Source organism: Pezoporus wallicus, unplaced genomic scaffold, assembly GCF_028554395.1.
Source record: "Pezoporus wallicus isolate ANWC-B61680 ecotype Strahan unplaced genomic scaffold, APGP_CSIRO_Pwel_v1 scaffold_3294, whole genome shotgun sequence".
Taxonomy (NCBI): Eukaryota; Metazoa; Chordata; class Aves; order Psittaciformes; family Psittacidae; genus Pezoporus; species Pezoporus wallicus.
The window spans coordinates 15,855,245-15,878,660 of NW_026635478.1; the positions used below are offsets into that span (position 1 = coordinate 15,855,245).

The 23,416-nt window shown below is 46.7% G+C and overlaps 2 protein-coding genes across 2 annotated transcripts in view; one reads left to right on the forward strand and one right to left on the reverse strand.

Moving 5' to 3' along the window:
* The window catches only part of GSG1 (germ cell associated 1), an 88,523-nt gene that overhangs the window by 36,468 nt on the left and 28,639 nt on the right, over positions 1-23,416 (reverse strand). The window lies entirely within an intron of this gene.
* Positions 147-14,364, forward strand: EMP1 (epithelial membrane protein 1). Its single transcript, XM_057430031.1, has 5 exons — positions 147-307; positions 10,980-11,096; positions 11,661-11,760; positions 11,862-12,002; positions 12,644-14,364. Exons 2-5 carry the CDS (start codon positions 11,019-11,021, stop codon positions 12,805-12,807), a joined length of 483 nt encoding a protein of 160 aa, XP_057286014.1. The 5' UTR covers positions 147-307; positions 10,980-11,018; the 3' UTR covers positions 12,808-14,364.

The window sequence follows — 23,416 nt, forward strand, 5'->3', positions numbered from 1 at the left end:
TGCAGCCCTGCACAGACTCCTTTGACTCGCTGGTTTCCTCCCAGCGACTCTTGACTCACTGCCAACAAAGCAGGGCGTAGCTCATTAATTTTTCTTCCCCCCTTCCTTCTCCCTCTCTTTAAAGGCAGACTGATTCATAGTAACTCCTTTAAAACAAAGGGGAACGGGGAACGACACCACCCTCCCACACCACCGGAGGAAACTTAAACCACCACCAGGTCACTCCCCTTCACTACAGCTCCGTGCTCCAGGACATCAGCTCTGCAGCCCAGCACGCTCCTTGCTTCTACAGGTGCCAGCCCGCACGGTAAGACCTGCTCTCCAAAATTCTCAGCAACTTTTCTCCCTTCTCGGCGGCTGCTGCCCTCGCTCAGCAGCTCCTGCCTGCTTTTCTCCTCTACTCTGCAACGTCTCTTCGACTTGGCACATGAGCTGGCAATGAGATGCACCTTAACTTTTCAGCCTTGACTTTGAAATCCAGCTGCATTATGGGGTAAAGTGATGCTGCAAGGCACCTGATTGCAACCCCAGAGCGCTGACAGCAGTGATGTTGTTTTCACCTCCAGAGTATGTGCAGTGAGGGGGCAGGCAAAGGGTGCCCAACCTGAGCCAGCGCTGGCATAGGAGCTGCCATGCTTTTGGAGTAGCATTGTTTACAAACGTGAGAAAACGCCTGCTTGAAATGAGGGCTGCTGTTTCAGCATTTCTGGCTCTTACTCACATTTTTCTGTGTGTCTCTCTCCTCTTCATTTGTAGTTTGCCAAGCTTTACTTTAAAACAAAAACCATTCCAATCCATGTGAAGTATGAGAGTCCCCAAAGCTGCAGATTTTGGGGTACAATGGGGAGGAGCTCTCATTTTCTATTGGGGTCCCAGCTCTTGAGGGTGAAGCTCTTCAGCAAAGCCACACGACAGACAGAAAGGCATGCTATGCCTTCCTTGGCAGCACAGACCCCAGAGTAGGGAGCACTGAGAGGTGAAGTGAGGAAGCAGGGGGAATTGTGAAGAGCACCACGGGCTGCATGGTGGGATTTGGGGAGGGAGGCACTGACGGGAAGTGTCGGATTGCAGGGACTGGCAATTTTCCCTATTCACCTGCCTTTTTCCAAACAACCACCCTTCCCTCTTCTTCAACAGTTCTCTCACTTCATCTGTCTGCTATGGTTTGCATCCTGTGGTCAAATCTGAACTATTTTTGAGGTCTGAGAAAGGGAGTGAAGAAAGACAGTTTGTTGGCACCAGTCTTTGGTTCATGTTGCAGGAACCCAGCCCACCCCTGCACAGTTTCATGGATCTGGAAGAAGTTGAAGCAGTATTTAGCCGAGTCTGGCCAGAAATGGCTGGGGCTCAGGCTGGTGCTGGGGACAGTTACTGTATGAATGGCCAAGAACGTGAGCTGACCTTAACCTTATGGCAGAAGGATGGATTTTGTGCATTTCAAGTCCCCTCTGACTTGTGGCTTGGTCATGCAGGGATGCCTCCTGCCTGAGAAATAGATGTTTTTGAGTGGTAGGGAAGCTGATTGAGGCAATGAGTGTTTCCAGGGCAGTCAGCAATCAGTCTGGGTAGAAAGTGTTCTCGGAAGTTGTCATTTAACATGGCTAACAATGAAATCAGTTTGGAAAAATTAATAATACAGAAAAAAATGTTGTGGTGACAGAGCAACTTTCACTCAAAGGCTTTGAATTCCTCAAGGCACCTCTGAGAGCAGCTTTGCCCTGGAACTGCCCACTTGACATTTCTGGACAGAGTGGGATTCTTGTCTGAGCAAACAGGCAAGAGTGAGCTGGGTATGAAAAGTGGAAAACCTGGAACCCATTAGCTATTGTTCCTATGATAACAGGGGTTTAAGTCAGTCAAATGCCTCCACCCACCCTACCTCACAAAGCTGCTAAACCTGGGAACTCTGTGCACTGAAAGAGTGCTGCCTCAATGGCAGCTTATTTCTATTTGCTTTCTTTGGGGATCAGCCTAGGGAAAGGATGAAAACTGAGGCATTTTACTACCACTAAGTGCTGTGCCTGGAAGCACACCCTGAAATGCAACTCGTTCATGCAAGGCACTACACACCCACCTAAGGAGTTCCTCCCAGTAGGCTCTGGTGGAAGCTCCCTCCAGCTATGACTAACCATTCAAACATGAGGCACACGGCCTGAGCCATTCATCCAGGCTCACCCTCGTGTGAGAGCAGGGCATCCACAATGGGCACGTGCCACCCCGAGGTAGACATCAGAGAGATGGAATCATGCCACACCCCAGAGACACATTATTGGAGGAGGGACTTGGGATCTTGTGGAGAAACACCCCATTTTGGAGCAGGAGCCTCAGAGCTGCAGGGCTCCTAAGTGCTCCACAGTACCCTGCTGAGGACAGAGAGCCCTGGCTTGGAAAACCGGCCCTTCTGGCCCAGCCAGTGGTCTTTGAATTGTGCAGTGTGCGAGCAATGCAAGTGCATGGAGGAATTACTGTTTTGTGGCCTGGGGTGGAACAGAGGTTGTATTTTGAAACAGCTGATAACAGCTACTGTGTTTGTGGTAAAAGACCCACCTCAGGGCCTTCTTTACGATGAGATGGGGGAGATCTGCTGCAAGCACTAATTCTTCTCTCATTATCCTCAAGCTGTAAGGCTGGCAGACGTCACTCTGCCGGCCAGAAGTGGGAGGGGTGGTGGGTACAGCCTTCTTCTGTAGCCCTGTCTGCTCCCATGGGGCTTCACAGGCTCCATCAATTCCATGTAGCAGCCATACACCCCTTCCACAGCACATTCCGCTTGCTTACCCTCCCAGTTGCCTTTGGCTGCTGGATGGGTGCTCTGTTCTTAATGGGGTGCTACACTCGATGGTGATACACTTAATGGGGATAGGGCAGGCAGCTGATATGGGCCTGGGATTTGCCCTTGGACACTCGAGTGTCCCACAAGGCAAGCAATAGTACTACAAGCCCTCTTTGATCTCAATGGGCTCTTGTGCCTGTGCTCTTCAGCAGGGAGGTGACAGCAGTGTCACCCAACACAGGGTGCAGGGTGCGGCACTCCCAGTTCTTCCCCTTCCTCCTGTTCTCCTAAAAAAAAAACCAAAAACCCAACAATGAAAAAGGACCAAAAGATGAGATTTCTTTTCCCTTCCTTCAAGGCAGGGAGGAGTAGGAGACCCAGAGGCGTTCTTTTACACCTCCAAAAGGGAGGGCAAGGGATTTCCTATCTCCCCATCTGAAGATGGATGCTTAATATTTCACGGGTCTTTTCTGCTGAGGCAAAGCTCCTCTCCATGGCCTTGCTCTTTTGATAGCACCTGCTGGTACTGATAACTAACTGGTAGCCACAGTGCTATACTAGTGACGTTGACTAAATGTGCTGAAGCACCAGCTCAAATGTGACTATGCAGATGCTCAGCCAGAGCCAGTCTACACCCAGTCAACCCAGAGCATGACACAGGGCCCAGTAGCAGCCTTCCTTATAAACTGCCCAGAGGGAAATCTATAGTGGCTTCTTTCTTAAATCTGCATTCTTCTGTCAGACTGCAGGCAGGGCAGCAAAGCAGCACATCCTGGGGCTGCCATCTAGAGCATGATTTTTTCCAACCCCACTGGGAGGATTTTGCACAGTATCTCCTTAGTTAGAACAGCTGGACATTGAAAAAAGGAAACACCAGTCAAATTTGCAACCCCACACACCCTCCTCCCAAACTGCTTATAATAGGGCAGAGACTACATGGAAGCTGCTGCCTAAGACCAAATGTAGCCCATGCCTTGTCGTAGTAGGGAGAGACAGGTTAGAACAATTTAGCTCCAGAACCCATGTTGCCCAAGGGAGTGACCGGTTTGCTAAGCTCATGATTAAGATCTATCTCCTTTAACGTGTGAAAACCACTTTGTACTGCAGGCATAGAGAAACGTCCATGATGGGAGCCCAGGGCCAGATCCTGGGCTAGGTCAGCCCCAGCCATGCACAGAAATGCAATAAACTTAATGATCATTGGAGTGGCTGATAGCAGGTGAGCTTGTCTGAAGGCTGAGCTCTTGCTATATGGGGCCACCTGGCAACACATTTGGATTAGAGTAAATCCTGGGCAATCTTGGCTGCCCTCTTGCCCTAGAAGGTCTCAGGGAGGGGAGCTGCAAAAGCAGCTGCCATGAATGGGCCCAGAGTCCACATTCTTCTCATTCCAGAGAGACACCTCCCCTATGGGCTCCAGCAGCGCTCCCCCCCCCCCCCCCCGGAAAGGACAGCGAGAGCAATGGGAGCAAGACAGGGGAGCTGCAAAATGCTCACGGCTAGGAGCAGGCTGGTCAGGGCATTACTGAAGGTCAGGTCCAGGAATGTGGACCACTGCCGAAGGAAAGCTGGGTTCTGAGGCTGGCACAGTGTCTGTTGTGCAGGCTCAGGCAGCTGAGACAACTGTCTGCTAGCTGTCCTCCAGCAGCTGCAGCCCAGCCAGTGTGTTGTGCCCTGACAAAAGAAGCTCTTGATGCCTCTTGGAAAGCCATTTCTGCATGCAACACGAGCTAGAATGACCCTTATGCTGTTCTGCAAGACCCTACTAATCACAGGTGTAAAGAAGCCCTCTTGAAACCAGACGAGTCATTTTACCTCATACCACCTTTATACCACACCTCACAGAGCACTGATCAACTCCAGGCTGCACAGCATCCTCTTTTGCTTTATACTCATGCCCCTGCTCCACCCAGTCCACCACTTGTGCGCTGTGGTTTGAAAGAAGGAACTATCACAGAGTTTTGCAATTTAAACCTGCACAGTCTTTTGTAAACTGGATTGCAGGAACAGGGACACCCTGGAGGTAGACTGACCTAAAAGCTCAGACTCTTTAGATGCCTTAGTTGCATTGACTTCAGTGTCTCATAGTCTGTACTGACGTGTTCAGAGGTTTTGCAGTCTTGAGAGGGAGGGATGCTATCTGATAAGGAGCCATTTCAGAGTTAGTCCTTTGAAACAAAAAGGGAAGATCTGTATGAAACTGTCTATGTTAATCAGGGAACTGAAGTTTTAATTAAAAAATGCAGCCAAAAGCACAGCTGATGTGGGCTTCACAGACCTTCTACCTCTATCTAAAGGCTGTTGCAGGGAGGAAAAGCTGGAAGTCCCACCAGAAATGATCTGTGTGCTTTTAGTTCACACCACACTGTAATCTGAACTTTTCTGTTAGAGCTGTCAGATGGTTTCTCCCACGTGGGCACTGTCAGTGTTGAAGTTCACAGACAGATACATGCACCCATGAGGAATCTGCGCATGAGCACACACACAAACAGACACGTGCTCACAAACACGGTGCAGCTCTGCTCAGAGACAAACCGCGGATGCACACTCCCATTCACAGTGTGAGTGATGCAGAACTGCAGATGCACACCCCTACACACATACCACCTCATCACCCAGACTGCCAGCCCTCCCACAAGCATTTCTCCTGTCTCTCAGCATCTTGTCTGAACCCCTGCAAGTCTCAGCAACTTCAGTGTCTAATTAGCCCACCCTCGCACTGAGGGGTGAGGGTGCTTCCCATCACACTTCCAAAGGCACAGAGGAACACTCGTGTGCTTCCACTAGGTCTGAGGTCTTCTTACCCACCCCTCTCTGTCACTCGCTGCCCATGAGTCCCAGCCCTTCCCTGGTGTGTCTAGTGTGAGGGGTGACAGTGTTTTCCTCCAGCAGCAGCTGATGGCTGCCTGACAGGCCCCAGGCAGTTGTCTCTTCTGACTATGAAGTGAGCTTTGAAGTTTCAGTTGGTGTTGTCACATGGCTGAGAGCTCGAGGGTGGTTTCTTCTGGAGAAAATGCCAATTTCTCACTGTCTGCCCTAGGAGCTGATATTTCCCCACTCTCATATGAATCACGAGCATGAGAGCTGGAAAACCCTTGTGTGTCATCTTTCGTGGCCCCTCCCTTGCATCTCTCAGTGAGTGTAAGTTTGTTACCAAGGGTGGATTCTTGAGGAATTTGTATGGTCCATCACAAAAACGTGAATCAAGAAATGATTCACCTGCTGGACCTTTACCACTCCCCTGGGAAGGCAATTCCCCTGATCCCTTGGAGACCATACCACCAGGAATACTTCCCAAGGACCAAACAAAATCTTCCATTTACTTAAGCTTATTTTCAGTTATAGCCCCTCAGGCAGCTCTGTACTTTCCTTTTGGTTGGCATTGTTCTGCTATGTTTACAGCCTAACTGTACCCCATGTGGTCACCACAGCCACTACCCATGCACGCAGAAAATCTTCTCATTGCCATAAATCAGAGGCTCCAAAGGTCTCCATGTGCCCACATACATCTCCTTCCTAACCCTTTTCCCACACATAAAAAAATTTCTTTCCAGAGGCACCAGCCTACTCATCCACATGTCTATAAAAAGCATCTGACTTGTAGACTGAGTCAGTCCAGTCTTTCAAAACCAGGTTGCCAACAGCAGTGCTGGCAAACAGTGGTTTTTAAAAGTCGGGAGTCAGCAAGGACTTTAGATTCAGCTGCACCCAATGCAAGAAACAGCACAAAGGATGAAAGCAAAAGGATGCTTCCTTGTGGTTGTTTAAAGTTATCATGAACTTTCTAGTAATGATGTGATAGGTCCAAAGTCACAATGCCACCAGAATACCACAGAGATCTTCACATCTTTGTATCCTGCAAAATGACCTTGGGCACAAGGAGGACTCATGCTCTTTTTTTTTTTTTTTTTTCCTGAAATCCCCTTGTTGAAGAATTGAATGTATCAACCCAAGGGACTTCAGCTGAAAACCTGAGTTTTAGAGAGTCAGAAGTTACAGTGGTGCCCATAGTGCTATTCAGATGTCCTCTGTTTCCTGGACACTGCAGGCTGCTATAGGCTATTGGCTGAGTTCTCCCCTCAGCCAGCATCTCTCACAGTATGCCTCACCAACTCACCCTGGGAGAGGCAGTCCCAAGCAGGATCTTAGTTCAGAGAAGAGAATGACAATGGAAGTCAGATGAGCTACATCCCTTAGGAACATTTCAGATCTGAAATATTTCAATTTAGTTGAGAGTGCTCTGATTTTTCACCCCAAACAACCTGATAATTCCTGAAGAAATATGCTCTACAAATCCCCTCTACTCCTTTCGCTGCAGTGCACTTTCTGCCAGAAGCAAAGGACCACTACCTAATCTGGTTTACCCTCTTGAGTAACCCACTCCCTCTATTTGAGGAACTATACTGCTGGCCTTTGTCATATCTCCAAGTGGCACTCTGCATTCCATCCTGATGCTTTGCTAAGTAGCAAACCAAGGACAAGGACTCACTTCTCCAGATTGCTTTCTGTACAGAAGGATCCAACCCAGTTAAGTAGACAGAGGGGAAAGATGGGTGGCTACACTTTGCCTGCATGAGAAGACTTTATCTTTGTTCTTAACGGATAGCACTTGCTTGCTTGAACTTGAACTAGGGTGCAGCAGAGCTCTGTGTTGTTCTACAGCATGTGTACTCTTGCATGGTCAGGGAACACAGATAAGAGTCTGTCATGCTTATCTGTAGGTCTTTTTGTGCTGAAGGCTGCTATGGTGATTGTTATTCATGGTTACTGTTGGTGTGGCTTGTTATTTCTCCTCATCCATCATCCCAGGAAAAGGAAATTCAGTCTGCTGTCATCAGTGCAAGGTCTTCTCTTGAGTCATGCAGGCTGTTCAGCAGGTGCATAACACTGACTTCTTCCCCACTAGCCTGTCCGACATCAGTAGTTATTCTACTGTCATGTATCAGCTCTGTTTTTCTTGGCTTAGCTGGGGTCTCTCCTCTAGAAGATGTGCCAGGAAGCTCAGTGCAGGATCCACAACCTGGTTGCTTGACTGGTTCTTGAGAAGCAGTCCTAAAACTAACAGAGTTTCCTGAACACTTTCAGGGTTAAATAATTGTGGTTTGGGGAGCCTCAGGCTGAGTCACTGGAAAAAACTGGCAGCTCTAGGAAGTCTAAGACTGACTCATAGGCCAAGAAGAGCCTAAGGAGGTCCAAATCCAGCTGCAGTTTAGGTAGGGAAATGGAAGAAAAGGCAGTTGCATGCAGTTGTGTCCTATTGTTCCAGCAATGTGACCCCACCCTGTAGCAGAGAAAGATATCTCACACTTAGAAAATGGACAGCTATCCTGTCAATCACCAGTGCTGTGCCTGCTTCCCTAAGGGTGGAAAGGTCCATGCTGTACCATCGTAAACAGAGATGACTGTACTTCTACGTCGTTCATTCATCCACTGCTCCTTTGGGATTTTTCCCCAGTGTTTTACTTAAAAGCTAGGAAGAGATGAAGGAAAGGGAAAAATAATGAATAGAGAGGAACGTTTGTGTTTTAAGTCACAAAGAATCAAAACTAATCTGTGAGCACATATCCCAGGGGGAGTTTGCATTTTATAGAGTGTGTATTCAGGGAGAGGTGCCGACGTTCTCAGGAAGGAGGTGCACTGAAAGCACCTGAACTAACAGTGTTCTCAAGCAGTGTGAAAATGGGGCAGAGAAAGCAAAGAGAATAAATATTTTAGGATTTTTTTCTTAGCACACTGGTCAAAGTTCTGAGTGTGGGTTGTTTGTTTTTTTTTTGTGAGGGGGTTTACATTTAAAAGTAACATTTATCGCTCATTTTCATTTCTGAAAGCAAAGAGAAGATGCATTTTAAATGATTGTTGTAGTCCTTTAGGGTGTTATGAAAGTTCATTTTCAGTCTTTCAAGAACAGGGCTTTTTGAAGATCCTCAAAAATAATCAGCAAGTTAACTTGCTAAATGAATTTTTAGAGAGACCATGGAAAAATAAATTTACCTAAGAAAGAAGAAAGCTTAGCCACTGTTCAGCAAAGGCAAATTTCAGGCAAATTTGCCACAATTTGGTGTATGCATACCCAACACACTGGTGGCAAGAGTACTTGTTACGTTTGTGTAAGAACCAATAATCAGAAAAAAGGATGACAAGTAGTCAAAGGTATGGGAAGATCTGAGTCAGAAGCTCAATTCAAGCCACCTGCTGCAGTGATATTACTTAGTCATGGCAATAGCAATAGTTTCTCACCTCAAGCTCAAGGTACAGTGGTGATATCCATATCAGTTGCCATCCAATATTTTGAAACCCTCATTCCTTTTGCAGTCAATGGGAAGAAGGGTTTTAACTCTCAGGTCAGGTGTGTTCGTTCGGTAGCCTGCATATGGTATTGAGAACCTGGATTTCAGCAATGCTCAGCTCATAACTGATTGTCACTACTCTTAAGAAGGCTGTACTTTCACTAAGTTCATCACTAGGGGAGGTACTGTGACAAGAGAGGACACAGGGACCAGGCCATCCAGGCAAATGAAGCCCTAGAACTTGAGGAGTTTGCTAGGATACTCCAAAGTAGACAAGTAAGCCAGGACTAAACAGCTCCAGAGTTCTCCCAGGTGAAGGAAATTTCACAGCAGACAAGTTCTTGCTGGGTAGATAGGACCAATCAGTTACCAAACCTAATCTGTCCTAAGGAATGGCCTCATTTGTGTGGGAGAACTGACCTAACAGAGTTGGCTCCTTGAGATCCTGAATTCAAGGAATTTTTTCTCGTCATGAGCTAATAATGAACTTGACAAAGAGCCACTGACGGAGAAGCCTGTCTGCCTGCCTGCTTTGGTTTGAGAAACTATATCCAACGCAGTGCGAGGAATAGCTGTAGCACTTTACAGGAATACACTCCCCCACACATGTCCACAGTGAGAGGAAACACAGGAGTGGAGAAGGTGAAGTCATTGAGTAAAAAAGCCCACATTTATGAGACTTCACAAAGCCTTTCATTACAGTTTGTGTGAAAGACATCAGAAAGTATAATTGTGTTGCTCAGTGACAATGTTACCACACCCTGTACAAATGGTGACAGCATCAAACCTTACCTGAGTCACCTGGACCAAAATAACTTGACAGCCAACATTAATCACATCCTTGAAGCTGCTCTTCATTACTAGCACTACGAAGAGAAAGCAACACAGCCCTTTGAAACTTTCTAGGAAGCAGTCTTTTTCACAGAGTGGACCTAGTAAACTTTTCTGCCCGATTTCTATGGCTATACTCATGATTAGTAATAAACGCCTGGGTGGAGGGGAAATATACTTACTCACTTTCCGTGAACTCAGTCTCACAACTTAGATTCGTTCCTAGTACTTTGCATTTTCAGGGGATAAGTCAGCAGCCTTGATGAACAGTGTCATGAGCTATTCAAAGCACATTCCACTCCCTTTCCAATTACATGTTCATCAATGACAGGGAATCTTCTAAAAAGTAAAAGCTTGCAGAGTAGAGAGGGGGAAAAAAACCCAAACCCTAAACAAATCACAGAGGAACTTGTCTTACAAGAGAATCTTGTTGCAGTAATAAAGCGATCTGCATACCTCAAGTTTTCAAAGGAAAACAGACAGTTTTCATAGCAAACCTAAGCATCTTCCTCTGCCCCAGAACACCTCCATGGCATTTATGTTCTGGTTATTCTCCTCTTCAAATTGAGTAAGGGCACCCCCAGTCCACTCTACCACTGCTCAACACATGATGCACCCAGCAGCATACAATCCTGCACTGCACAATCCCCCTGGGCAGTGTCCCAGACCAACTGGAGGAGGCTGCACCACGAGAGGAAAAGGGAGAAGAGGAGTAGAAAAACTTTCCTGACCTCTGCGAATCCTGTGGGCAAAAGCTCCTCTTCCTGGCGTGTAGGCCTGCAGTATATCATTTTTACTTTACATAACCACACACCAATTTAAGCAACCTGTGTAAATACTCAGGTTATTTTTAAAATGCCCCTAAGCTAACTACCCCTGCTCTACATCTCCTCCCAAACTGGTTTCTTTACCTCCAGGCTTTCTTTAACCTCTTGAGCAACTCGCTTGCAGATTTTGACAAAGGCGTTTGCTTCCAGGATGGATTTAAGATCAACCTGTTTTCTAGTGTGTAAATAAAGGTTATAGTAATGTCATTCTTTGATTCATCCCTTCATTTCACATCCTCCCTCTGCTCTCATTCTCTCCAGAGCTCTCTGTATCGCTGACACCACCCAGAAGGGATCAAGATGTTGGTGCTACTGGCCGGTATCTTCGTGGCTCACATTGCCACTGTCATCATGCTCTTTGTCTCCACCATTTCCAACGTAAGTAGACACCCCCAGTGAGACAAGCCTGTAGCAGGAGTAGCCAACCCTTGGGTGCTCAGGTCTCTAGGTGGGGACACCCGCTCATGGCCATGACCGAACACGAAACTGCTCCCAACGCTGCTCCTGAGGGAAGCCCGACCTAACAGGAGAAAACCCCACGCCGCCATGGCCGCGGGGGAAAACCTGGGCGAGGGCGACCCCTGGCGGCTCCGCGGGGCGGGCGGCCGCGGTGCCCCTGCATAAAAGCTGGGGCGGGTTTTGGGGCCCCCTCGTACCTGCTCGGCGCTGGCTCGCCCCGCCTCGCCTTCTGCCGCTCCTACTGTGGGAGTGAGAGGCTCGTCTGAGCGTACTCCCACCCCCTGGCTGCGGGAGCAGGCTTCCGGGTGTGCTGCCTGGACCAAATGCCTTCTGGTTCTGAAGAATGCGTTATGTGCACCCGTGCAGCTCTTGCCTCACGGCACTTGGGCTACTCTTGCTCCCGTTACGGTTTAGTCTGACAAGTGGCCGGAAGGGCAAAGAAGCTCCCCTCCCCCTTGGTGCAACTCTTCCATCCTGTTTCAGGTTTGGATGGTGGGTACTTACAACAAAACAGTCTCATCTGGACTCTGGCTACTCTGCAACCAGACCTGTCGTGAGCTGCCAGTCAGGAATGACGATGCGGGTAAGCTACATCTCCATCGTGGTGGTGAATTGCAGGACCTTGTTGTACAATGCCAAGGATGAGTCCTGACCCTCTCAAATCTATTCCCTGTGTGTTTACAGCTTCCCTCAAAACTGTGCAAGCCTTTATGATCCTCTCAATCATCTTCTCCGTCATCGCGCTTGTTGTGTTCATTGCTCAGCTGTTCACCCTGGAGAAAGGCAAACGTTTCTACATCACTGGAATCATCATGCTGGTTTGCTGTAAGTATGCACGCCTTGTGATGGCTTCACATGCATCCTGCAGCGTCTGCAAGCGCAAGTAGCTGCATGAGTCTGCCACACATGGCCATCAGGAGAGGTTGTCAGCCAGCTAAATGTTTACAGTGGCCCAATTTTTGTGATGAAACAAAGCACTGAAGAATTGGAAAGGGTTGGTTTTGGGTTGGTTTTGGGTGGTTTTGGTTTGGTGTGTTTTTTTTTTTTAATGGTATATAATGAAAATATGTCCCAATTTTCATTAGAAAAGCTTGGTGGGTTTTGCAAAATACCTTTGAAAGACAACAAAAAGTGTTAAATTATTTTTTTACGGGGCAGAGGAATAAAGAGTTAGGAAACTACTGCTCATGGGATTCAACATGTAGGACCAAACTGTCTGCAGATCTTGTTACTGATTTCCTCCTAGTAAAGATTTATTCCCCATGGCACTTACTAACCAAGCCCCGAGTGTCTTATGTCATCACATCTGCAAGAGAAATCCTCTATAAATAAGCCTATGGGCAACAGCCCCTCTCTCCTATGGCACAAGACATGCATTACAATCTCAGGGGACAACAGTACTTCAAAACTCCTGCAGGAATGCTGGTTTCTCTGCATTTTCCAACTCTTCCTTCTTCTTCCCACAGGGCTGTGCATTCTGATTGCAGTCTCCATTTACACAGCCCGGTTCACAGGCCAGATATATCCATCCGTAACTTCTCACCATGGCTACTGCTTCATATTGGCCTGGATCTGCTTTTGCTTCAGTTTCATCATCGGCATCCTCTACCTTGTTCTTAGGAAAAAATAAGCCTGATGAGAGTCCAGGGGAGAGGGTTGGCTACTGGGAATGGGGAAGAATTGCTCTGCTGAGAGAACTGTTGGGTCAATAGACAGAAACAGCCACCACTATCACCACTGCCACTACCACAGAAAAATCACTAACAAAGCTAGAATCCTCAGAAACTCCTTCACCAAAGAGAGGGAGATACAGCTCCAACTGATCTAGCACTCCAGGGGCTGTTGCACCAGAAACCTGCAAGTGACCCAGACAGCTCTTCTTTTCTGCAAAGTCATGTCATACCTTTACAAAGCTTCAAGGTCAGCAGTGATGATTGAAGGGCACCACAAAAACAAGGGCTACAATCTTTTTCCTTTCCTAGAGCCCTTCTCACTTACTTTTCGGTGTGTCTTGTGGGTTGGGCAGTGAGGCTTATGACCCCTTCTTTTGTCCATTGAAGTAAATGGGATGGGCCTTTTGTTACATTTATATATATATATATATATATATATATATGCGCATATGTGAAAGTTAAAGACACTTAACTGAGAAGCAACCAAATCAGAATCAAGTTAAATTCATGTTAAAATATCTGCAGAAACGAGGCAGCAATATTTTTTGCTGTTCTGTTTACTGTTTGACATTCCAATGGTTGAATCAGATACAAGGAGGAAGGGCAAATATACAGGCATAGATAATGGAGAGAGAGGGAGAGAAAGAGAGTGCGGGGTGAAGATACATAGGGGTTCCTAATTACAGAGGATGCAGTTGCTCAATGAGGCACATGCAGGGAGGGCATCATCTGGGTGTGTGTCTACAATAAAATCTTCTGGTCAGCTCCAGAGCATGGTAACAGAACTGCAACATTGCAGATCTTTACTGAGACAAGTCCTCATCTGTAGGCAAGGTTATTTTTTTTCCACATCACCCAGTACATGGTACTAATTGAGAACCCCACCTTGTGACACAGCAGCTCACCTCAAAGGCAGATGATACTGGTTAGCAGATAAAATACGTCCCCTAGTGAGAGGGCCAGTGAGTTCTGTTCTGTGCTGCACAACCTTAGGCCAGTTACTTAACTGCATTCTTTTCCATCTGCCAAATTCTTGATTAAAACGATACCTACCTCCCAGGGTTGCTGAGAGATTTTGTGTCCACTCTGTGTAAAGGTCCCCATGTGAAAGGCTGGCATGGGAAAGTGAGGCATTGGTCCTGCTGCAACCCGCAGATTTCTGTCAGTTTGAAGAATCTCATTCAGAAGTGGCATTTGTAAGAGACAAGAGGTCAAAACTTCCTGTGACTCCATCCACAACTAAAAGGCAGAAAGTATGAAAAAACATGCAGGTGCAGACTGTGCATGGATGCAGTTTACCTCTCTCTCTCTTTTTCTCTCTGTTACATTTTCTTCTTATGTAGACTTTATCGTTTGGTGGATATATTCTAGTACTGTATGTTGCTGTTTCATTATTAACAAAGGTTGTTTCATAAATAGTCATTGTAAATATTTTGAAATGCATATTTTTAACTTTGAGGGTATAAAAATAAAATCTGATTCCCTTTATTATAAATAAAGGGAATTTGTTTTGCTCTGGGTTTTTTCATTAGTGTTTCAGATATTTGTTAACAGAAGCATTTGCTGCTTTGACTGAATCAAAGCTCAGCCCTTTAAGATGATGCAGAACTCCCAACTTCTTTTGCTTATCAGCATATGAGACTTCCTGTTCTGAAGGGGAGGAGGAAGTAGAACAATTTTCAGAGCTCCCATTTCAGGTTCTCTGCAAGCTCAAACAGATAGTGTGAGCGGCGGCAGCACTCAGTCCCAGAGCTAGGCTTTGCTTCACTCCCAGGAGAGCTGCAAATGTACTTTCTCACTCTGGCAGGATCTCATTTCTGTGGAAGCTGGTGCCTAAGATGCTGCAGAATGTATTATGACTTAGACCAACCCTCAGAACAACTGAGTCTCAAAGCAGTATCACCGAGGTGTTTGCCTGGACCACATGAGTTGGTATGCATTCAGACAGACAATGCTATGACAAACAACTAAATCAGGGCATTTGACTACAGTAAGTCAGCTGCAGGAAGCACTAAAAATGAGGGGCAACCAAGGTGCAAAAGCAAGAGACAGTCTTGCTCTGACCAGAGTCAAGCTATGCAGGCTGGGAAGCAGTAGTCCCTACTCACATTAACAGGTTTGGAATTATCTGTACATGTTCATGGGAGTGTTGCAAAAGCTACTGCAGACAGCTCAGGGGAAAGCCCTGCTCTGTGAATGGCAGAAGCCAAAACCAGCCAAGCAAAGTCACTGACTCCTGGGCTGATCAAGGGGCCATGACAGCACTTCAAACACAAAAGAAGCAGCACCTGCTGCATTTATAAAATGCAGCTGCCTGCCATCACACCTAGAGCAGGAGAATGGCTTGATTCCCTTGCAGCAAAGAGGACAGAATAAAAACAAACCACCAACACCATCAAACCCTGTCCTCTCATTTGTGCAAGTGATGGAGAGATCACAGGAGGCATAAATGATGATGCTAGGGGTTGTGTAAAAGATTATGGGTCACTTTGAGCACTGGAGTAACTCTCCACTGCTGGCATCCAGGGTGCAATTAGCCCAAGAACCATTTAATAGAGGAAAGTAAGATGAAATCAGCATGAAATATTACCCCACTTAAAACATACCCAGGCCAGGGGGCAGCCCAGAAATGTATAACACAGTTATATTAGTTGGCTTTGGAAGGCTGCCTAATCTAGTGGTTGTTTACATGTGCAGCTCTGCCTGTACATAGTAAGAACAGTTAGGGTACCAGTGGATTGCTGGAGGAACTGGGGAAGAATTTTAATTCCAGACCCTCTGTTTCTGCATTGCACTGTTGGAGAGGTGCATCAATGCAGACAGCTCAGCTCTCCTGGCATTGTCAGAGCTGTGGTACTGGATTAGATACACAGCGATGTGATGCATGATGACAAATCTCATGTTGCACAATTCACCCAAAGTATGTGGGTATCTGGTATAAATATACACCTTGTCATCTGTTACAGTGCTTTAAGAAACTTGATTGCCTTTCTGCTCAGCCTAGCATGGAAGGCTGTAGCTGGCAGTCTTCTTCCATTCTACCCCCTATAAGGCTTTTCATGTGGACCAGATTAGCCACGTCAATCAGTAAGAAGGGGGGCCTCCAGCCGACTTACGTGTTGGGGCAAGTACAGGAGGCATGCTCCTCATCAGAGATTTATGAGAAGCCAAGATGTTTTATCTGATCTATTAGGCTAATCCCAGCGTCAGGATTAGGGCAATAGAGCCAGGTCTATCTGCAGTAAGGTCTAGCGGAAGAGGCAGTGCTGTGGAGCTCTGCCCTGTGAGTATGATCACTCTCGTACAGATGACCTGGAGAACACAATGCAGTCAGCGGTGCTAGAAGAAGGGTCATTGGGAGTGCTCCTGCCTCTCTCCACCTTCCAGATAAATCTGCGGGTGGACAGAAGCCTGGCTTTTGGCATTCACAGGTGGATGTGACTATTTCTTCCTGAATGTTGTGGGGCATCATAGATCATTTCTTCCTCTGGAAGCAACTCTCAGAGTAAAAGGTTCATTTGTTGACATGCTAACTGTAGAACTTTTTGGGCCTTGCTCCGATAATAACACAGAGCTAAGGGGGCTGAGCTGAAATTCAGTGAGTCAAAGCACTTCCTCACGCTTTGGGAGGGTAGGGGGATGCGTGGCTCTGAGAGACAGGGGAGTATCAATGGGCTGCGGCACTGTCTTGTTACCAGAGCCCAGAAACCACATATCCACATACTAGGGCAGCTTAGCCAAGCAAGGAAAAGGTGGTGCTGTAGGCATAGCCTGTGAGAGGGGGGTCAAGCATGCAGGGATGGGGGGAAGGCTGGGAAAGAGGCTTCCAAATGCTCCTCACACTGCAGCCATGGCAGATCTCCTGCCATGCTCCTGGGCAATGCAGGGCTCCCTGGAAGCTGTTGACAGCCCATGAGTCCTATTGATGTCCTGAAAAGCTGAGGCTGTTTTGGGAACACATTTCGCAGTTCCCAGGATTGGATACAAAGCTTTCACCATTTTGTTACAAACTCAGGGAGGTAAAAGATAGAAGATAGCCTCAACACAGCTTGAATGTATTTTTTAGGCAGTTCTGTTTCCACATGGCATTGTGAAACAGGAAATGCTTGATGTGCATCATGTAGGAGATGATCAACCACACAGCACAGTAGGCAGCTTTGTGGCAAAGAAGCCAGAACCCCTGCACTTTGCATCCCAGCTCTGGAAAGGGCTTGTAGACTCTGCAAGAGAGCCAGGGTGTGGGGAAGGGGAGGCAGAGATGAGGCACAAGAGTGAAATTACTCAGGACCATCCTGAAAGCAAGGACCATGGGCACTACCTAGCCAGGAGAGCAGGCTGGCAGTGCTGGAATCCATCAGATGGATGCAGGAACAGGGCAGCAGAAAGAAATGGGGCATCAGGTTTGTGGACAGGAGGGGGAATGGGACGGACAAGAAGAATAACACTGGAGAAGACTTGAAGACCATCATATCGCTGGTGGTTTGGGGTGAGGAAGAGTAGTTTAGTGAGGAGGTGTGTATAGAGTTTGGGACACCTGAGATCCACTGCAGTCATCAACCAAGCAGACAGGCCCTGATCAGACAGCAGGCTTGCTTTGCCAAGGCAGTACCAGAGGCTCATGTGCGCAATCCTGTCAGAAACTGGGGCGGACCATTGTAAACCACCCAGTGCCCGAGTATGCACGTGTGCACTCCAAGCCCCTTGACGGCTGAAGACCCCGGTCCCCTGCATTATCACTAGAGGTCAGTGCAAGCCCAGCAAATGCCTCTGCTGAACGTACTGTAAGGATCCTATGATTCGAGGCATGGGCACCCCCAGCCAGGGACAGTGCTGCTTTAGCATAGTATAATTCAGAAATAGGAGTGTGCCCCAGCCTCCAACGGCAGCCCTCAGGTGGGCTTCCTGCTGGCCTGTGGCGTGTCATGTGGAAGAAGAAAAAGGCATGTCACGGGTGCCTTGTCCCATATAAGAGGTAAGCACTGCGTTTATTGCCCACAAGAAATCTACAGGGCAAATGGCAATGGAAGAAGAAACTCCACAGGGGAATGGGCAGCAGCTTTCTAACCATCAGGCCTGAACAGAAGACCATGGCTCATTTCCCTTTGACCACTAAAAGCTGCTTTGGACTCAGGGAGATGAAAGGATTTGCTCCTCACTCCTGCAGTTAATGACATTATCTCTTCTGTGTACTGTTGGAGAAACTGAGGCAGAGAAATTGCATTAAGCTGGGTCAAGAAGGCTGGAAGCATGGAATGGGGGAGATGCTGGGGTGGTCTGAAGATGGAAAAACTACAGTCCTTTAGGACCTCCATGGTTGCTGCTTCTGGGGGGACACTTTCCCGCTAATTCCCCTTAATTTCCAGTAGATCTTAACAAAACAAGGTCTTTCTCAGGTTCCCAAAGAACAATCCCTAGGTTCCTTAAAGCTGATTGCTTCAGGCCAGCAGCTAAATCTGTATTAATTTAACCAGCTTTCAGGGGTGTGGTTTTAATACTGATAAATTGCCAGTAGAAATACAGTGAAATCTGTAGAAGCTGCAGGGGCTCAGCAAGGTCTGTCAGTTAAGCATCTCATTTCAAACACCCAAGCCAGAAAAATTGAACACAGGCACCCAGCAGAGACCTTGAAACCCCACAGCAGGGAGACAAAGAGATCAGAGAAGTCATGGATTTTTTTTGCCATGTGCCTACCAGAAGATTTGCAATGACCTTGCTGTAATAAAGGCAAAGTTTGTATTTGCAGTGCAGTAAATCTAGTGGTCCCTGCCATACAATTGCATGCCCATAGAGGCACAACTGCTTTCTTGCTGGGGAAAAGGTAATCACAAGGTGGAAGTGTGGTAGAGCCCAAAGAACAGAAGATAAATGAAGCTGAGCATAGGAGGCAAGTTTCCCCACTCACATTCAGGGGATTCTGTAAATTATAAAGCATTTGTTCAATCCAGCCATCAAAGCTCTGGCAGAGGTGAGAGAAGTATAGGAAACGGCCATGGCTCTGGGGAGTTCTGGAAGTTTCTGTTGTGCTTTGGACCAGTGCCTCCTTTTTCCCCCTCAGTCAAACCTTTCAGGTGAGGGAGAGGAGACCTTCCTTCCCCTCTAGCCATTTGCTTCCTTGGCGCACAGGGTGTCACCTCCCAGGCTGCTGCTGCAGAAGTGGGAGATCAGAGGGGACCTGCCAGGCTCTTTCTGTGATGTGCTGCACTTGGGACAAGGGAAAGGGAAAGGTTGTGGACATAACAGCCAGTTCAGAGGAGATCTGGGGGGCAGGACTGATCCAGCTACCCCAAAGCCTTCAGCTGTGCCTCCCCCACCAGCAGAGAGCTCTGAGGGCAAGGAAGGGATATCCTATCCCCAGACAGGATGGGGAATAAGCTATTTGGACCATGCTTGCTTCATGCAGCACAGGTAAAGCAGTCAGTCAGGTCACTGTTCACCACCTCCCCAGCTGCTCTCCTGGGCAGTCTTTTGCTCCATCCATGCCTACCACTAATGAGCAGTAATGAGTGGTAGAAGGAGACAGGCCTCCAAGGAAAACCTTTCCATGTTACTTTCACAATGTAAGTAGCAACCAAGAGCGTTAAGGTCAGGATTCACAAACCCTCAAGCAGATATTGTGAAAAATCAAGCACAAACACATGCAGATCCTGTGTGACTCTAAGCAGAACCAGTGCACCACAAAGAGCAAGTTTGGGCTGACCTGTAGTGCCAGCAGACCTGTTACTGCATGCTGACCCTTATGAACATTCATGTTCAGATGGGTATGGCTTTGACACATACTTGAGCACCTATGCTGAACTTCTCCCATGCTGGGTCTCTCTGTGCCATTTTATTTTTCCACTCACAGGGAAAAATCAGACTATGTGCTTCTCAGGCAAAGCTTAATGAAAAACAGATGCTTTCTACCATGACTGTTTTCTTTCATCTTTCCCTAGATGACTTCTACCCTCTCCCTACTGTGGAGATGGAAGCAAAATTTGGCAGAGCATCAAGCTGGGAGTCATGCAGGAGTCCTTTATTACCCAGAGAAAAATCAATTCCACTTAGGCCAATACATACACTATAGATAAAAGCACTACTTGCTCAGAGAAGCCACGATCAAGAGTTAGCCCATTCCTAACTTTCTCACCATTCTAGCTGATTTTCACATGTCTCCAAATATCAACAAAGCTTTTATGCCATAGTAGCATCAGATCTAGATGCAGTCTAGGTAGAAAACTGCACAGCCACTCATATGTCATGCTGGGTGGAGCTAAGAGAACAAATGCACATCCTTGTGCTGTAATCTTACTTTTTTCCCCAAATCACTGATCTTCATGTGATAAAAGCAAAACGGGGCTCTTCTTTCAACACAGTGCTGTCTCTATGAGAAAGTGCAATGGATGGGAAGCCATAGACCTTGTGCTGTTGCTTATCTCTTTCACTGTCTGGAATTGTTCTGTTTGTAACAGCATCCTTCATATGCATGGATTCATCTCAACTTCCATAGTTTCATATAACCTATTTTACAAAGGTTGAGAGCACGGTTGCAAAGTCACCTCCAGCAGATCTGGGAGGACAGATTTCTAGTATAAGAGAGAGAAATTATACTTCCTCTGCCTTCTGGCTCTACCAAAACCTTGCATATGACTGTTCACATTGTGCAAAACAATGCTACTATCTGCATTCCCCCTTCAGGACAGCAGATTAACAGGCACAGTGCAGGCATCACTTGTCATTTTTTAACCAAAACCACCTTTCTCCCTATCTGATCTCCAACCCTTCCAGGGCTGGGCTGGCTGACACAGGCCATGTCACCCCCTACCGCTGCTTCCTAGGGGACTGTTTTCCTCTTGCTTCCCAGAGCTGTCATCTTCCAGAGCTCTTACAGGTACTCAAAGGGCAAGCCTCTCAGCTTTAATCCTCAAAGCCATTAGCAATTATCTTGCATCACATTTGTACTCTTCACATGTGTACTCTTAGTCCCCACTAGTGTTGAAAGCTTCCAACAGCCCTTGCCTTTTCAAAGGCCACTGCAGACAGCCATTTACACTTTAAATAGATATTAAAATGAAGCCACCTGCACGCCTTCCAGTTCCCAAACTGTAGAGCAGAGTGATAGATAATGGAAGTGTACCAACACATCAACAGTTTCCACTAGCAACTGCTGCAGAATGGCATGATATGAACTTCAAATATGGACAGGAAATGGCTTTTGATATCAAATATAAGTTTCAACCCCACAAGAGTCTCTAAAAATAAACATTTTATTCCCACCAGCCCTTGATTTGATACGGAATGGATTGTGGAGAAGGACCAAACTCTAGAAACAGAAATAATAATAGAAGTACAGCTTTAACTAACTGATCCTATATTCTTTCCCTTTCTACTGGACCCGCTGCCTCATTCAGCACACTGAAGTGTTCCACAGATGAGGCTATCTTCCTTATTCATTCTGTGCCTGTATTTATCTGCATGCCAGCAGCGCACTGCACAGCACAGAGAATTCTGCTTTCCTCCTGGGCTTTTCGATTTGCCTTGTTATTATCGCTACTGAGCAGCTCCCAAATTCAAAAGGACTTTTGTCTTTCAGTCACCTCTACAAAACCAAACCATTATCACAGGCATTTTGGAAACAGGGGAATTGATTCATAGGCCAATCACAGCTAAAATCTGCAAAGCTGACCATTAATTTTGGCAACTGCAGTGCCTGGCTGCCTCTACATACAAAAGGAAACAGCTTGTAGCCATCACTGAAAAGTTGGGTGTATGTGATTTGCTCAGCACCATGTTTAGAGTCTATGGTAAAGGCAGAGAGAGAAGAGTGGGTTTCTACAACCCACCACAATGTTTTTAATACAGCCAGCTGTATTCATCTTCTTGCTTGCACACAGAGGTTGAATGAAGGTTGCACACTTCTCCTTAAGCAACCAGTCAGGATTCCTGATCTGGGAAGCATCAAAAATCTTCCCATCAGTGTGAACCCTCTGGATGGGAAACATAAGAACACAAAGATAAATGTCAACAAGAATCAATTAATCTAAAGTGCCACTATCAAGACACCAATAGCCCATGTATAGCAATCTCCATGAACTCAAAGCACAGCTCCCTTGGTTTTCAGCTGCAGTGGTGATTTCTCCAAAGCAGACCCCAAGGGCTCCCATCAGCCCCTTTCCTCCCCTGCAATAAGTCATGTATGCCTAAATCTGCTTTTAAACAATTGAGCACAAGCTCTGTCTTGGCTGAGAACCAAATGCTGCACATTTGCATCCCAACTTTACGCCTTCTTGTGCATTGAGCCCATCCAGATGGCAAGCTGTATTCGAGGCTTAATGATCTGCTTCCCCGCCCCCCCAGTAAGAGCACAGTAAATCACTGGCAAATCTTGTTGATGGTCTTTTAGAGGGAAGACAGATCAAATACATATAACATGTTTTAAAATGCCAAGTCCTTGGGAAAATTATGGTCTGCAACATTGGTGCAGAGCATGGATTCAGTTGAATGACTTAAAATGCTTGCAAGTAAGCTTTCCCTGCCAGCCCACCCTTCTGATGTCCCCACACCTGGGACTCTCTCCTTTGCCAAGCAAAGATTTTCCCAGGCTTGGCTTGCTCACTCCACTCTTGGTCACTGTAGTTCCCTGCCCTCTCTAAAGAAAGAAAGGCTGTTTTGGCAGAGACAGGCAGACCAAAACTATTGGAAAAAATCTCTAGAAGAAAAGCTGGAGTTTGGTCTGTTTGAAGATTTGGTGCTGCTCACCACAGAGGCTGCTGGAGCCCTGGCTGCCAGGACAGAATTTTACATCCCCAAATCATGAGCAGAAGATGTACGTGTTCATGACATGAGACCAAGCTGCTTCTTCTGCTCACAGAGCACTGGACAGGGACCTGCTCATATGACCAGACCTCAAACACTGGAGAGAGATATCTTAAGATACCATTATGTGCAGCCATATCAGATACTTTTCTCATTTGATGAGAGGGTAAAGTGGCACACACAAACTTGATCTCAGTAAATGGCCACAGCACCCTGACTGCGCTCCATATCATCGCACAGAAAGCTGTGGCAGAGGCAGGCACTGCCTCTGAATTGTCCTGACAGCACTTAACAGCATTAACATAAAGATACTTCTGTGTCTACACTGGGAAACTCCATTTCATTGTCTTCAAACTTTCCAAAATCTGCAGTGACTAAGGCAAAAGCTACATCCTCTGCAGTCCTTATTGCTACTGAGCTCTGACCTCCCTCAAAAGCTGCTTCCACTGTGCCTGCTCAGTGAGGCATGTTCCTGTGTTGAAACACCGTTTGACCTTGTATTTAAAGATTGGCAAATGATTTGGGATGCCAAAGCAATTCATTCAGATTCACACCAAACATAATTGTGGCATTTCTTGGATACTCTATCTTGTCCCTCAAATTAAGCCTCTTTATCGTCAGAAGATGGTTCTCCAACGTGTTCAGTACAGAAGAAATTCCTCCTGTGGAATTCACTGTGTTTCTGTCCATTTAAGCAGGATTTGACAACTTAAGTTATTTGTATGCCTTGAGCTAACCATCTGCAAAGTAGTAAGCATCAGCTATAGCTTACAT